Source organism: Lupinus angustifolius, chromosome LG16 (genome assembly GCF_001865875.1).
Source record: "Lupinus angustifolius cultivar Tanjil chromosome LG16, LupAngTanjil_v1.0, whole genome shotgun sequence".
Taxonomy (NCBI): Eukaryota; Viridiplantae; Streptophyta; class Magnoliopsida; order Fabales; family Fabaceae; genus Lupinus; species Lupinus angustifolius.
This window is the reverse complement of record NC_032024.1, coordinates 16,173,995-16,191,963: the sequence shown is the minus strand read 5'-3', so window position 1 is coordinate 16,191,963 and position 17,969 is coordinate 16,173,995. Positions and strand designations below refer to the sequence as shown.

General features: G+C 29.2%; 1 protein-coding gene across 2 annotated transcripts; it reads right to left on the bottom strand.

Moving 5' to 3' along the window:
* On the bottom strand, positions 8,381-15,208 carry LOC109329603 (uncharacterized protein C57A7.06-like). Of its 2 annotated transcripts, none has more exons than XM_019563295.1 (12): positions 14,754-14,857; positions 13,965-14,386; positions 13,250-13,397; positions 12,326-12,813; positions 11,861-12,082; positions 11,410-11,730; positions 10,723-11,076; positions 10,544-10,624; positions 10,392-10,466; positions 9,899-10,282; positions 8,992-9,123; positions 8,381-8,728 (listed from the first exon to the last, which is right to left on the bottom strand). In XM_019563295.1, exons 2-12 carry the CDS (start codon positions 14,325-14,327, stop codon positions 8,576-8,578), a joined length of 2,721 nt encoding a protein of 906 aa, XP_019418840.1. In that variant the 5' UTR covers positions 14,328-14,386; positions 14,754-14,857; the 3' UTR covers positions 8,381-8,575. The 2 variants fall into 2 exon arrangements, with proteins under 2 accessions (XP_019418840.1, XP_019418839.1); XM_019563294.1 differs by lacking the exon at positions 14,754-14,857 and adding an exon at positions 15,127-15,208 and having other exon boundaries at positions 8,471-8,728.

The window sequence follows — 17,969 nt, the reverse complement described above, 5'->3', positions numbered from 1 at the left end:
TTGATTGTACTATGCTTGAGGTTAAAACCAAAGGCCTAAAAAGGAAGGAAGGAAGAGAAGTATATTAAGAGGGAAGTTTATGGTAGTATCCAAGAAAGAGAATAAAATAGAATTAAGAGAGAGGGTGGAACCCTTTACGTATTTTACTCACATAAATTGTTGTTATTGATTAATTTTATACTTGCTGAAAATTTCATATGTTTAATTTTCTCCTTGGTTTTTCTACTTCTATTAATATATATGCTCAAGGTAGTGTGGGATAGACTTTCTCATTGATATGCTATAATGGTATTTTATAAGTATAATTTTAGTATCTTGTTTGTGATATATCTGAAAGTTGGAATTATCATTTCATCATAACCTATGTCTTTTGTATTTATTGGCTGTTGGATAAGGAGAAAAAAAAAACCTGAGTTATTTAAAACTGATGGTAATGACTCTAATATAAATGGGAATTGAGACCACATCATCTTCTGTCCTATAAATTGTGTTACTTAATTTGTCAGAAAGATATTTAATTATTAACTTTAATATATATTTTTAACTAATTATAGCAAGTGACACATGCAATTTATTTTATGCTATTCAAATTTCAAAATGTTGAAATTATTATATTTGTATTTAAAAAACAAACGAGTATTAGAAGTGAACCATAATCCTATCTATTTTATAATTATGTAATGGATAAGGAATTTAAAGTTAGTAAAACCATCAAATATTTCATCTTTTACACATTGTTAAATATAAAAAGATATAGTTGAAAATAAAAATTAATCATATAAAAATTAAAAATAATGATCTAAAATTAAGATACAAAATGTTAATTTATTAAAACAAAATTTAATCAAAATATTTAATGACTATAAAATAAAATGAGTAAAATTATAAAATAAATATATAATGTTAAAAATAAAATCATAGTTTTTGAATCTGATTATGAAGAAAAGTTTGATTTATTGAGATTAAATATTAACAATGTTATTTATGTCATTAAGATTTATCATTTTAAGTTGTTGATTTAAAGCTTATGTTTTTGTATTGTAACTATTTTGACTTACATGTTTATTTTTTGTTTCAACTCATAAAACTTTAATATTTTATATTGTATTATTAAATTAATATTTAACTTTATTTAACTAAAAATTAGGTCTTTGATTTACCTATAACTTTTAAATACATTTTCAATTTTTACGGGAAGCAATCCATGGGAATCACATGGATATAATAATCTAGTAATTCTCATAAAAAATGAAACATATCACTTTAAATATAAGATTAGGATATTTAGTTATATATGAGATACATTCCATTTGCATCAATATAATGGATAGAAGGATCCCTAGATCCAGTTGAAACTATCTTTAAGTAAAAATATACAAATTGGAGAACAATTTCAATAGCACAATATCAAGAACAAATGTGTTACAACAAAGATTCAATGGAATGCTCATTGACTTTCAAAATTAAGGTTTAAAAATTTGCTTATTCATACCGGAAAACATGTATTTTTAGATTGAAGATGAGAAATATATTAAGAAATAAAGTATCTCCTTATACTAAAATATAATTTATCTCTTTAAATTCATTCATTGTTTGACGTGCGTTTTATTATTTATAATATATTTTAAAATGAAAACTTTTAGAGGAAGAAGAAAGATGAATGTGTCAAGTAATTAGTAAATTTAATGAGATAAATTATCTCATTGTATAAGAAAATTAGTTCAAAATCTGTACATTGATAGTGTAAAGTCTTATACATTGTCAGCGCATCATCTAACATTAAATTGTATTACTTTTTTTAGAGTCCATGACTATTAGTAAATTAATAGTGAATGATTTACTCACAATGTACAAAATACTTACATTATCAATATATACATATTAAATCCTAAAGAGATACTTTATTTTCAGAAATCAAATAGATATATTTGTAATCATTGAAAAAATGTGACAAGTGGTGATTGATTATAAACATGTTGTAATTATTTAATTATATATATGATTTCAGCCGTAAGAATCCATTACCAATCCACGACAATATCACCCCAAAAATATATATTTTAGTGTAAAAGTGTTCATGGTAATCCATTACTCTAACTCATTTCCACTAACTTAAATCAACTTTTATTTTAATTATCACATTGATTAAATTGTGATCTTTAAATATTATTATTCTTTTCCATTGTTATGCCTCTCAAAATTGTGATTTTAATATTCGAACTTTTTGTATTTTTATTGTTTTTAATTTTGAGTAAAGATTTATTTTGTTCCCTCAAAATTTTCATCCAAACCAATTTAGACATGAAAGTATAAAAAATCCAAGTCCCTAGAAAAATAAATATGTCACACATGTCAGTCCCCCGTTAGTTTGACTCTGTTTCAGTTAATAAACATAAACATTTGCATAATTCTCCCATCCCTCGTAAAAATAATTAAACAAATTTTTTTTGGTAACATTTGAGTAAATATAAATGTATATAAAGTGCAAGGAATCAAGACTTGTATATTTGATGCTAACCTAAATTTTGATGAAGACAACGAACATACAAATAAGCTTGAAGATCGTACAATAACAACAAACCGAAGACTCAAGGGTTACATCTATAAACTTAGGGCGTTGTAAGTTTTTACTTTTATTAGAAGTCTTAAGATGATTGTCTTAGGTCGAGTCTAGGTTAGGTAGACCTAGGTGGGAGTCTCACAAGAGTTTTAACATAAACAAGATTAAAATTGAGAGATCACATCTAGATATCATATGATAAGTAGGCTCATGCATCTACATATAGGGTTATATGCATTAAAGGCAACATATTTGAAAAACCATGTATTGCATGTTCACATATCCTATAGGTAGTTTACCATATATCAAGAAACTATTTTTCATACAGCATAATCGATTATGTGTTGTATATAATCGATTATGTTTTGTATATAATCGATTATCAGAATTACAGTGGCTAACCAATATGATGATGTTGGTATGTTAATCAATTAAGACAATGTATAATCAATTAAGACGTAACATAAAACCAATTTTTAACAGCATGTTAATCGATTAAGTGTATGTATAATTGATTAATAGCAGTATTAGTATGATTCATATAAATGCTAGAATTCTGGCCAATGTGATATAAAATCATATCATGCATAATCTTGTATAATTTTGCATAACTAGAAGATCTTTGAATATACATTTTCATATAGTGCATTAGAAGAGTTTAGAGAATAAGATCATGTTGAATAGGGCTTAAACATTCACATTATTGCATGCATATCTAGGGCTTTTCATGCATTATATTCATGCTTGTGTTTCTTGATTGGTTTTAGAGTGAAAGAGTGAAAAATTTGTTTTCTGGAAATTGTGAAAACTGTTTTGTGAAAACCTTAGCATAATTTCTCATTTAGAATAGGTTCTTGTGAGTATTCTGCTTAATGTTTTAGAGTTGAGTTTACATTGTTTTTATCCGAGTATTTAGTACTTAAGAAAACTCAAAATATGTATTGAACAAGGAAGGTGATCTCTTGGTGAATAGTTTCACTTCAAGAATAGATCTTGTTATTCTTCACGAAGACTAGGAGGTCTTGGTGCGAGTGATACCTAGCTGGGCCTAATTGCGAAAATATAGGAGATGTTAGTAGGTGAGTTAGAGAGGTCAAACCGAGGTTGTCAAGCTCGTAGAGTCCAAAAAGTAGCATCTTATTTTTGTTGTGTATTGGAAGTTTGTGTGTATTCAAACAATTTCAATAATGAAGAAAAATCTCCCGATATTAAAAGGGGAGGCCTAAATGTAGCTTGCAGTGGACCGCAAACGAACCAGGATAAAAATTTCCTTATGCACAATTTTCTAACCCTTATCTCATTTACTTTTAGTCTTTATATTCTTGTTAATTGATTGATTATATGTTACATGTTATAATCTGTATTAACATCATTATGTAAACTCTGTAATCAATTAAGTGTATAAGGATTGGTAATCGGTGACTTCTTGTGTAAGAAACCATAAAATCAAGAACTGTAAGAACACAGGATAATCGATTATCCACAAGCATAATCGATTAAGTCCAGCACTAGTTAATTGATTAAAATCAAGCTTAATCGATTAAGTGTAATAACTTTCTGTTTTGTGCAAAGTATCGGAAAAGCGGAGAAAGTAATCCACAACACCTATTCAACTCCCCCTTCTAAGTGTATTTAACCTGCTGGCACCCAACAATATATAAAGGATATCATAGTGATAAACTTATAGACATGACAAAATTTAACAAATACCATTAAAAATGAATCTTTCATAATCGTTTTGATTACAACAATGAAAATTAACATGAACCAAACCAAACTATAGTTTTTATTAAGTTTGATTCTTAAAGTACTAAAAAATCGAATCGAACCAAACCATTGACTCCAATTTATAGGGACTAATTAGTTTTATAGGGCTCTTAATTTATTTTTGTTTGTTTAGGCTTTTAGGGTATTATTTTTAATTTAATCTATTTAACTAAGTGCTCCAATTTGTCAAAGGAAGTAGGGTTATATATTTGTAGGTTTTCTCCAACAACCACTTCTCTTCACACTCGGAAACCTCCAAACAAGTGCAGCAATGGCAAAAACGAAGAAGCAAAAATCGAGAGACAGTGCCAATCGCGGAAGAGAGAAAACGAAACCAAATCAGAATTCGAAGAATCTCAAATTCATCAAATCCAAAACTCAATGTAAGAAAATTGGCCCTCATTTACGTCCATTGCTTAAAAAAGAGGTTGAATGTTTAAACCCTAATACTAACTCTTTTGGTAGCGACGAAGAGATAAATTATGATTATAAAAATGGAGAACGAGAAATTTTGGTTAAGGATTTGTATGAGTTTGAAAAAGAACAGACTGAGAAGAAGGAATCCAAGAAGGACAAGCGTTATAATGTTGGTTCCTTTGATAAACTCGAGTATAATCTTCCTGATGATCTTTCGATGATTTTAAGGTGAGAATAATTCATCATTTGGAGTATTTATTTTTAAATTAATTTGAAAAGTTAGAGTTTGTATTTGTTAATTTGTACTTTTGGAATATCATGTTTGGATTAGTTTATTATGTATCCAAAACAAGCTTTAATCAAAAGCTTTGTAAATAGGATGTTATAAGTAATTATATGAATGCAATAAGGTAAATACAACAAGAATGAGAGAGAGGCAAGTAAACATTTTTTGCATTTGTACATGGAGATAAAAATATCATTTCATTATATCTCTAAAATAAAAGTGTCAAATCATATTATTTTTCCTCTTATTTTGGGTGTATTTGTCTCGATTCTAACTCAAAAAGAATGGGCTGCAAATAATAAACCAAGGGAACCTCATCATCTCTTCCTAGTATATGACATTTGTTGCTTTTAACATTGATATTAATTTGTTATATTATTATTTTCTTGAATGATATACTCAAATATCCTTTAATATTCTCATGGATATGATTTTTCTAAAAATAATTTATTACTTCAGTTACTCATTTTACATTTCTTTTTGTCATAAATTGAACATTTTTTCTACATTCCTTGCAACTTTTCCATGTTTAATTTTTCACTTGTAAATTTTCACAAACTCAATAATTCACGGGTAAAACTTTTCTAATATTTTTCTCTCCTTTTAGTACTCACTTTATTTTTTGTTATAAGTTAACATTTTGTCTATCTTCCTCACAACTTCTAAATATTTAATTTTTATAGGTAAAGTTTTCCTTCATCTAATAACTTTATGCATGACAATCAATTTCAATTTATAATGTACTAATTTGAATTCAATAGAAGCAATACGGAACAACATATGAGAATGCATGAGTATATTGTTATTTTTTGTACTTTTAAGAGTATTCTCTCACCATTTTAAGTGAGAAATTAATCTCTTTCGGAATGCATTGTTGCGCTGTTGTCTTTATTTTTAGCATTATATATTTATTTTATAATTTTACTTATTTTATTTTCTAGTCATTAAATATTTTGATTAAATTTTGTTTTAACAAATTAACATTTTGTATCTTAATTTTATATCATTATTTTTAATTTTTAATTTTTTATATGATTATTTTTTATTCTCAACTATATCTTTTTATATTTGAAAAATGTGTAAAAGATAAATATTTGCTGGTTTTACTAACTTTAAATTCCTTATCCATTACATAATTATAAAATAGATAAGATTATGGTTAACTTCTAATACTCGTTTGTTTTTTAAATACAAATATAATAATTTCAACATTTTGAAATTTGAATAGCATAAAATAAATCCATGTGTCACTTCCTATAATTAGTTAAAAATATATATTAAAGTTAATAATTAAATATTTTTTTGATAAATCAAGTAACACAATTTGTAGAACAGAAAATGATGTGATCTTAATTCCCATTTATATTAGAGTTATGTACCATCAGTTTTAAAGAATTCGGATTTTTTTCTCCTTATCCAACAACCAGTAAATACAAAACATATAGGTTATGATGAAATGAGAATTCCAACTTTCAGATATATCAGAAACAAGATACTAAAATTTTACTTGAAATAAAATACCATTACAGTATATCAATGAGAAAGTCTATCCCACACTACCTTGAGCATATATTTTAATATAAGTAGAAAAACCAAAGAGAAAATTAAACATATGAAATTTTCATCAACTATAAAATTAATCATTAACAATTTATGTGAGTAAAATACATAAAGGGTCCACCCTCTCTCTTGAATTCTATTTTATTCTCTTTCTTGGATACTACCATAAACTTCCTTCCTTCTTTTTTAGGCCTTTTGTTTTAACCTCAAGCATATTATAATCAATGTCTTCCATTCGACCGAACTGCAAATATTTCTAGAACTGGAACATAACACAAACTACACGAAAGAAAGAATCTAAGAAGAACAAGCGTTATGATATTGGTTATGTTGATAAACTCGAGTATGAACTTCCTGATGATCTTTCAATGATTTTAAGGTGAGAATGGTTCATCATCTGGAGTATTTATTTTTAAATTAATTTGCAAAATTACAGTTTGTATTTGTTAATTTGTATTTCGGAATATCATGTTTGGATTAGTTTATTCTGTATCCCAAACAAGTTATAATCAAAAGCTTTGTAAATAGAGATTTAAAGAGATAAGTAATTATATGAATGCAATAAGAATGACAATAGGATGTTAGCCACACAAGAAACTAACCACTTTAGGTAAATGCAATAAGAATGGGAGAGAGACAAGTGAACATTTTTTGCATTTGTATATAGAGGTAAAAATGTCATTTTATTATATCTCTAAAATAAAAGTGTTAAATCATATTATTTTTTCCTTTTGTTTTAGGTATATTTATCTAGATCTTAACTCAATAAGAATGGGCCGCAAAATAGAGAAGAATGGACTAGCCATTCAATTGCTCGTTATAAATTCTTAATACATGCATACAACACATAATAAACCAAGGGAACCTCATCATCTCTTCCTAGTATATAACATTTGTTGCCTTTAACATTGATATTAATTTATTTTATTATTATTTTCTTGAACGATATACTCAAATATCCTTTAATATTTTTACGGATAGGATTTTTTTAAATTTTCTCTCTTCCTTCAGTTACTCACTTAACTTTTATTTTTGTCGAACATTTTTTCTACATTCCTCAAAACTTTTCCATGTTTAATTCATAGGTAAAAAATCTAATATTTTTCTCTCCTTTAAGTCATTCATTTTATTTTTTATTATAAGTCAATATTTTGTCTATTTTCGTCACAACTTCTCAATATTTAATTTTTACTGGTAAAGTTTTCCTTCATCTAATTACCTTATGCATGACAATCAATTTCAATTTATAATGTACTAATTTGAATTCAATAGAAGCAATACAAAGCAACCTATGCAAATGCACGGATATATTGTCATTTTTTGTATTATTAAAGGTATTTTCTAACTTTTTTGAGTAAGAAACTAATTTCTTTCGAGATGCATGGTTGTCTTTTCTAATAAGTGTTGATCCGAGGAATCGAATTATTAACGTTTTTGTTATCCTAGAGATTTAGCATAAATTTATATCACTAGACAAACATCTTGTTAATAATATATTTTCATTAAATACTCTATAATATTTTACATTTGATAAAATAGAGGATATTATTATATTTTCCTTGGGCTAGCATTGCCACCTAATGAATGAAAGTATATTAATATTTATGTTAAAGATTTGATATAACTGTTTTGAAACTTGAATTAATATTTGACGTTAAATTATATCTTTAAAACCACCAAAGAAAAAAGCTTTTAATGAGCATATATATATTAATATCAAGTGGAAAAACTAATGACAAAATTAAACATGAAATTTTCAGCAAGTATAAAATTAATCAATAACAGTTTTCATAGATATCTTGAATTCTATTTTATTCTCTTCCTTGGATACTATAGTCTATCATAAACTTCCCTATTAAGATACTTCTCTGCTTCCTTCCTTCTTAGGCCTTTTGTTTTAACCTCGCATAGTTCAATCAATGCCTTCCCTTGGACCGAATTGAAAATATTTCTACAACCGGAATAGAACACAAACTACAGGAAGATTACCTTTTCCGGTCAACTTTCATCTTTTTTACGGATTTGTCACCTTCGCCTTTACTCCTCTTCAATCTATGCTTGTCTTCGCTGCGTTGCTCATGAGGATTCACTTCCTCAAACTCTATTGGTTTTATAATAACACCTGGTCTCTTCACCACCTGCACGTACAAGAGTCAATTTACAATCTAGCAAGAGAAAACACACATTGGATAATTGCATTTCTTCCAAATAGTTTCGACTCAAAAGACAGAAACTACTGACAGTATCCCATCAATTAAGGACTTTTCTACTCTAAAGGAGACCAGCAGGACTTTCCAAATATTAATTTGAGCTACTTTGAATAAGGGCTAAATTGTGAAAATTTAATGCTAGAAAACTGAAGGATATTCAGTTTGCCAAGGAAATGTTTTCAAGCACATACCTCGGGCCTGTTAAGCAGTCCAATTGCAGTTGCTGGATTAAATTCAGGTCCAATAGGTACACGCATGCTCTGTTCAAACATCTCTTTGGAAGTAAAAGGGAAAGGTAATGCTTTTGTATGGAGCTTCTCGGCCTGCCATATTCAAAAGAAAGTATTAAAATGAAATTAGAGCATCAAGGTCTACCAAAAGATAAAGTAATTACAGCAAGAAAAGATCAACATCAAACACCAACAACCATAACATTAATAGAATGCTACTTTCTCAGGTACTTTACTTTGCCTTACACATATCTTTCCAATATCATAAGAACCTACCAAAATTCCATTATATTCACGAAAAAACTGCTACGACTAATTCTAAAATAATATCAAGCCTAACTGAATCATTAAATGAGTCATTATAGCAACAACTTATGTTGTGTTCAAATGTCATTCCTACTTCTTCATCCTTACATGTCAAGAAAAGAGCAAAACATTCACATTTGATGCAACCCTTTTATGAATACAAAGAAGTTTTCAATAATACAAGTTATACAACAACAATAATCAAGCATGAATCCCACTAGGTGGGGTCGGCTACATAGATCAAACAACGCCATAATGCTCTGCTATCATAAATCATGTTCATATTAAATTAATAGAGTCCAACCAATGCTTTGAAGACAATATGAGGAAGTGGGTAATTTACTCATATTAGCAATAAATAATAATATTAACAATAATACTAAGATTATTATTATTAAAATATTAATGAGTTAGCTGCCTTTGCCAAATATCATATTTAGAAATATGCCAATCAAGAATAACTCAAAATTCTTATTGGAAAGCAAATGAATTACATGCATGAAATCAATTTCATATATCATTTGAAAAGAACAAGGTAAAAAAATATTGTACTGCCACTAACCTTCTTATCTAACTTCTCAGAGATGATCACATTTTTTAGTTGAGCATCTTTCCTCCTTTTTAGAGCTTCTGCCCTTTTCCTCTGGGCATTTTCATGCTCTTTCAGCATCCAAGATGGTTCACCTTTCTTCTGCTGTATATGTGTCCATTGGCCCCATCCAGGAAGTGATACAGGCTTTTCCGGCTCTGGATTTTCTCTGTTGAGGATCTCCTGTTTATCCTTTTCGAAATCATCTTCTACATCATCTCCCGCAAAAGTCTGTTGAATGAGTTCCTTTTGAGAAGGAAGCTCATATGACAGTTTAGATCCAGAAGACAGAATTCCATCCACCATCTGTCCTTCACTATCTGTATCACTATCCTCTCCAAATTCCTTTTCAGTATCCTAGGACATACAATAACAACAATCAAAGACCATAGGACATAGAATGAGAAAAGGTTACGGCAAAACCAGCAACAGGGTAGATATTCTCAACACTACAGAGAGTTCGTACCTTCACATCTTGCTTAGCAGGACCTGTAAGCTTTGAACACTTCTTGATAGTTTTGCCTTCATTTTTGTTCTTTGCCTGCTCACCATAAGTACATTAGAACTCTCACATCTATGGAACCTAAATGAGAATACAAAAATTAAAACCATTCAAACCTTTTGCCATGTATCTGATGCAAATATGGAAACTTCATATGTAGATTCTGGCCCGGGAATTGTAATAATCTCATCGAAGTTCTGTGAACAAAAAAATGCATAACATGTATCACAAGTTCACAACTATGAAGCAAGACACGATGAACCCAAGAAAAGGTTTAAAAATGAAATTTCCTCACCTTAAAAGAAGATTCCTGGTGATTATCAGTGTCTTCTTGAATTAATACTGAATCAATGCTTACATCCGTCTGCAAAACATTGCCTTCCCCATTCTCTATATCGTTTCTTTTGTTGTCCCTCATGTCATCCTCGCTATCACTGCTGCCATGAATATTATCTGATTTTACCTTATTGCCTGCATCGGAAATCTGGGGCTTAGCTGTTCCAAATACTCTTCTGCCACTGACAGAAGCAGCTTTTGGATCTTCTGAGCCACCAGAACTCCCCAGCTTCATCAAGGAATCTTCATATTCTTGAATAAGAATGTTGGCTTCTTCAACAGCTGCCTCTTTTCTTTTCTCCAATCCACGCCTCTGCACATAACAAATCAAGAGACCACAAATGACAAATCACAAAGAAAAACTTTCTAACTGACAATTTGCAACTCCTAAGATTTTTTATAGCAAAGAAAACAATACAACAAGATTAACAGAAGCCGGAGATATATATCTTCCTCATAGCTGGTGGTTCTCCCTTTTCCAGTGCTAATGAAACAAAATCTTATTTAGACATATAATTATCCACGTAAACAATTTTAGTTTAAACACATCTTTTCAGGATCAGGAACATAAAAAACCAAGGGAATAGAGGATAGGTAACTCAGTATTCTTTTTATAAAATAAGGTTGAGAAGGAATCAGTAATTACCATAAAAGGTAAAGAAAGCAATCCTGACTTGGGAACTTCATCCTCTTCCTCTAACACTCTCATTGTCTTCTCTTTTGCTTTTCCCAAAAGCTTAGAAACCCTATCCTGATCAGATCCATCAGAGTTTTCATCCTCATCACTAGTATCATCACTGCTGCTACTACTATCCTTCATAGAGTGCATTTTCCTAGACAACGCTGCATGCCTTTGAAGTTGTTCAGCTATGGCTGCACGAGTTCCTTCATCTTGGCTACTTAACCCACGTTGTAAAATACGCTTAGCCCACCGATTCTGGTTTTTGTGTCTCAGAGTCATGCGTTCCTGAGGTAAGTGAGAAAGGGATTGGTAGACACAATTATTCTCTTAATTGATAAAACAATAGATATATCAGTAAACAGCATTAGCAAAGCAAAAATTCTGCAGATCTTATTTCTTTAGAGAGACTACATACCTCTGCCCTTTGGCGCTCTTGTTTCATCGCATATTCTTTAGCGGCTTCAGGGTCCATTTCAATCCGAGAAGATTCTTCCTTCAGTCTATCTTTCTTCAACAAACGATGATATGTTTTAGACTTGATCTTTTTCATATGTTTTGCCTTACGTTCATGACGAAAAAGAAGGCTATGCATTTTAGCAATCCGATTTTGCCTATCCTTTTCATCTTCAACAGAGACCTGTCGGGCATTATAAACTATATAAAGGAATTGAAATGCAGCAATTCTACACTATATGCATCACATCAATTTAAGCTTACAAGCAACTTCAGCGATGAATATTTAAGACATTTTAGTTATACAACAGAAATTAGGGGGAAGTATAGAAACCAAGACAATTTCATCATACTATTCAACGATCAGCTAGAATCTGAAATGTCAAGTTCATTCAAGTAATGTCAACTAATATCTACATATTCATACCATGTTCATTTCAAGAAGCCTAGACCCGTCCTTTTTATGAGCTTCCATAACTTTGTCATCACGAACTAGTGCAGCCATTTTCATCTCAAATTCAGTTCTGGGTTCGAATTCAGAAGCTATTGCTCCAACAGTTGAAAACCCTAAATCTACATTTTCATCAAAGAAGACAGTTGGTGCCTCTCTATTTTTCTGAATAATGGGCTGCCATTTCGTGACATCTTTCTTTGATCTTTCATATGCTGCCCTTCTCTCTATCTTTGCTTGATCTGCCTTTGGCAGAGGTGCATGAATAGTCCTAGCTTTCTTCTCAATTTCGTTCATTCTCTTCCTAAGTTCTCCAAAACCAGGTTTTTCATGAAGAGGATTCAGAAGATCCTCGATGGTAATGAGTCCATCACCATTCACAACATCGCGGCTAGAATTACATTCTGACTCTTGATAAAGCTCCGGTAAAACAGTATCCTTCATCTTCTTATTCTTCCTCTTCTCTGCATTGTGATTAAAATTACAAGTGCATCATTGTTCTAGAATCAACACAATAGACAGACTGTGGTGTAACAGCACTGTGTTTTTCTGTAGGAAGCATTCATATAGAAAACTTGCTTCAGCATTTTACTCACATGTCTCCAAAATCGGAGCAGATGTACATATACACACTTTTTTTTGAACTAACTTAAAAACATATGTGTGGATGGATTAACAGTTAAATGAGAAAAATATCTCTGAATCAGATTAACTCCGTACAAAAGGTGTTCAGAACTTGTCTCAAAAAGTTTAAAATTGACATCCTAGCATGTTAAAAACTTCTTCAAATGCATCTCGTATAACTAATTGTTTTCCAATAAATAGGACAGAAAACTGACTTGCTTCTATGTTCTAACCAAAATAATGGGCCAAACAAAAGTTAAATACTAATATACTTACCTTCAAAAGCCTCGGTGGGCATACCAGTAACTCCTTGTAACATCCTTGCATGCCTTTCTTCATCTTCCTCTTCCGACTCATTACTCGCGGCAGTTCGATTCTTACTCATATCATCGTCGTCATCATCTTCAGATTCCACATCCTCATCCTAGAAATACAATTGGGCACATAAATGACAGTGAACTAGTACAGACACAATGGATAAGTTGAAATATAAAATTAATGAAGCACTAAAGCAATGAGGTACTGCAAACTAAAGTTGCATGCGCATTTGGGAAAATTTAGGGTCTGTTTGTTTACGATTCTAAAAATGAGTAATTCTCCAAAATTGGTTTTGACAGATTTGTTCAGTTTCTCCTAAAATTCAGCTTTTTTATTAATATGCAGACAGGTATCATAATGTTATCCTACCATATGCTCTCTCCATCTACTTTTCCACCTCCACCAGCACCCCCTCCTTCTCCTCCTCCTCCCCAAACCCTAAATCCACCACCTCTTTCCGATTCCAATCCGAAGACTCTAACAATAACAACAACAACATCAACAACTTCACTTCCTCCTCCTCCAGATCTACTTAAAACACTCACATCCCTAATTCCTTCTCCAAATTAATTAAAAAACTCTAAATTAACATATACAAATTAATTAAAAAACTCTAAATTTTGCAAATTAATTTACAACAAAATAAATACTACAAAGGCAGAAACACACTCACCTTGAAGTCATCGGAAAGATCATCGGGGAGTTCATATTCAAGTTTATCAACAGAACCAGCATCATAACGCTTGTTCTTCTTCGATTCTTCCTCAGCCTGTTCTTCTTCGTACTCATACAAATCCTTAACCAAAATTTCTTCTCCATTTTCATAATCGGAATTTAACTCTTTGCCGCTATCAAAAGAGTTGGTAGTAGGGTTTAAACGTTCAACCTCTTTTTTAAGCGACGAAGGTAAATGAGGACCGGTTTTCTTGCCTTGAGTTTTGGATTTGAAGGATTTCATATTCTTCGAATTCCAATTTGGCCTCGTTTTCTCTCTTCTCTGGACATCTCTGGACTTTTGCTTCTTTGTTTCTGCCATGGTTGCGCTTGGTTGGAGTTTTCAGAGTGTAAAAAAAGAAGGGGTGGTTGGAGACAAACCTACAAACATACAACCCTACTTCATGTATCCAATATATAGTACAACAAAAAATGTCCATCACACATGTAACTACATGTAACTGATGCCAACAAATGCCTATCACGATTTTTCATGTATCCAATATCAAAATTTCCGTCGTCTATTTTGCAAATTTTCAGACACATTATCCATGTATAAGTATTCCATTGTCAAAATTTCAGAGAAATTACCCATTAAGGATTAAAGAAACATATGAATTTAATACGATATTCCCGATTCCTAGTGTCTTACAAAATACATAGTAGACTTTTACATAAAAGACTTCCGATCAATCAAGATTAAGAGCACTAGAAAAAGTAATAAACAAATAGAAGAGGAAAACCATACCCTTAAAGAGAAGACAATGACGGATTGAGGCTTGGTCTGGATAGCAAGCATGGAAGGGAATAAGGGTTTCAGTCAAACAACCTTGTATTTAGAGTATTCTTTTGATAGAAAAAATCCAATTGAAAACCACGTCGTTTTGAGTTGCTGGAATCTTTAAAAGATAAATTGTTTCTTACATTGAATGATTAGGATTTAAAGTTGAGAAATAAGATAGGATTGAGGAATATAGGATTATCAGCATCTATCTATAGATACTATATAATAATAACTGGAACAAACAGAACTTCCTAAAATACCAAACAATTTTTCCTATGCAATATAATTATGACAGTAAAAGGAAAAGGATAGGAACAAGTTTATTGAATTAAATTACCAGATTTTATGATTAAGGTTGTTGCAGCACAATTTTGAAAGTAGAAGTGGCTATGATTGCAAATATCAGAAGATATTTATTATTATTATTCCAAGAGTACGCAGAAGTTGAAAACAAGGGTTCATGACTTCATTCTACAAAAACACACCGTTTCAAATGGGCCTAATGCCTTGCTCTTTTCAATGATGTATAACTAATAAATTTGTGCAATAATAATTAATTTCACTTATATTTTATTTTGCATTATAAATAATATAATATAACATATGATTCAAAACTCATGAATAAATAAAAAAATTTAAATTTTTTTAATACAGTTACAAAACGGAAAGAGTTAATTACCAACATAAATTAAAACATATCAGAAATAACAATCATTATAAATTGTTATGTAATATAATGTAAATCATTTGTTATAAATATGCATTAATTATAATTTAGTTTCTACTTTAAAATTGTGTACTAAAGTTGTTATGAAATTTTGAAAAATATTTTAAATACATTAAATAAAATATGTTGCAATTACACATTTAAATAGATCTTAAAATATTAACAATTAATATCATTTAATCATTTTTAAAACATAAATAGTAGAAAATTAATCTTATTACTAATAGAAAGAATAAACTATGATATTATAATTAATATGGAAATCTGTTGAAAATTTTATTCACATAAAAATGATAGACAATGAATTTATTTCACAAAATAACAATTTTTAATACTAATTAGAAGAAATGTAGATAGTTTTCTTACGTTCCTGAAACCAAAGAATTTTGGGGCATTAATAATGAAATAAGGAATTTGGAGCGTCGTATGATGATATGATGGTTAAGGTGAAAGAGTTAAAGGAATGAAGTGTATGAAATTGTGGGTTCGAGCCTCACCCATAGCAAATTTAAAACAATAAAAAAATGAGTTACAATGTGGTTTGATTGTTGCGGTGGAGTTAAGGAGATTTAAGGTTCGATTATCACACGAAACAAATACTAACATTCTAATTATTATTAATTGAAAGAATATTCTATCATATTACAATTAATAAATAAATATTTTGTTATTATGTCTAACATAAAAATGATAGACATTGAATTTATTTATTAAAAATAACAATTTTTAATACTAATTATTTAAATAGATTTTAAAACATTTTCATCTAGCTATTTTTAAAAACTTTAATATCATTAATCAAATCTTATTATTAATAGAGTAAACTATAATATTAGAATTAATAAAGATATCTCTTGACATTTAATTTATTTCATAAAAATAATTATTTTTAATATTAATCAGAAGGAAAGTTGATAATTCCTAAATGTTCCCTTTCCTATAATTAAGGAATTAGGGACACTAATTATGGAGTGAGGATTCACTTACTCGAAGAGTAAGTTTTTTAGTTTTTTACACTTACTCTTCATCTTGGTCATCAATTATAGGGATAATTAATCGTTTAGATCTACTCACTAATTCAAACCATTGAATTTATCTATAATTGATGGTTAGGATGAGGAGTAAGTTTAAAAAATTTACTCTTGAAGTAAGTGGATCCATCCTCTTACTTACGATGATTTAGTTTCTATTTTAAAATTATGTATTAAAGTTGTTAGGAAAATTTGAAAAAATATTTTAATTATAGTAAATGGATTATGTAGTAATTACATATTTAAATAAATCTTAAAACATTTTCAAATAATATCATTTACTCATTTTATGTGTCATTTATCATTCCCTGAAGATTATTAAAATATTATTGTATAAAAATTGTATGGATAAAGACATATAATCAAGACAATGATACAATTTTAAAATAGTATAATAAAATACTGTAATTGTACATAATCACTAACACAACAAATATAATAACATTAATATTATTAGTTAAATTATATTATTTATTTTTTTTACAATTCTCATAAATAGGTCACTCTCTACCTAATGACATATACATTTATTAATTTTGATAATTCAATAGATGTCATAGTTCAAAGTATTTATCTAGATCTACAATATCGCTAAAAATGAAGAATTTTTATAATCAAAGATAATACTTGCATCAATTATTGAAATTATTGAACACATAAGTGATTTCTTTTAATTCAAAATAACAAATTTTGAAGTGTTATCTTAGAGAAACAATATATATGTTCTTAACCATGTAGTAAAAAAATATTGCCCTATAAATTCACACGGGTATCTTGCTAGTATAAATAATAAAAATTATGCCACGTTATTCCATAACACATCACAACCTCACTGAAAAATTATGCCACCTTATTCCATAACACATGTCACAACCTCACTAAAAATTTTCCCTCCTAAATTACAATTTTGAGAGGCATATCAATTGAAAAGAATAATAACAGTCAAAGGCAAAATCACTATTTAATCAATGTGAAAATCTATACTTATACTATAGAGAAAACATGATATAATTATTTATGTTATAATTTTTGTTTTCCTATTTTATCCTTAACACTTTAATTTCTAAAAAAAATTATATAATCATATGTAATCATCATCAACATGTTAATCATTATCTCACCTTCATTTTCATTTGTCAAATAAATAAAAACAAAAATATAATATAAAGTACACTTAATACAATACATATTTCATTCACTACAACAAATATTCTAATTAACCAAGTATTAGTATATATATTTTTGAAGTGATAATTGATTATTGTGGATTGGTAATTAATTCTTACTAGTGAACTGTGAGATTTAATTAATTACAACATTCTTATAAATGATCATCGCTTGTCATATTTTCCCAACGACCAAAAATATATGCATTTGATTTACTTATCTCCATGATTGAATTGCTCATCTTCTATCTATAAA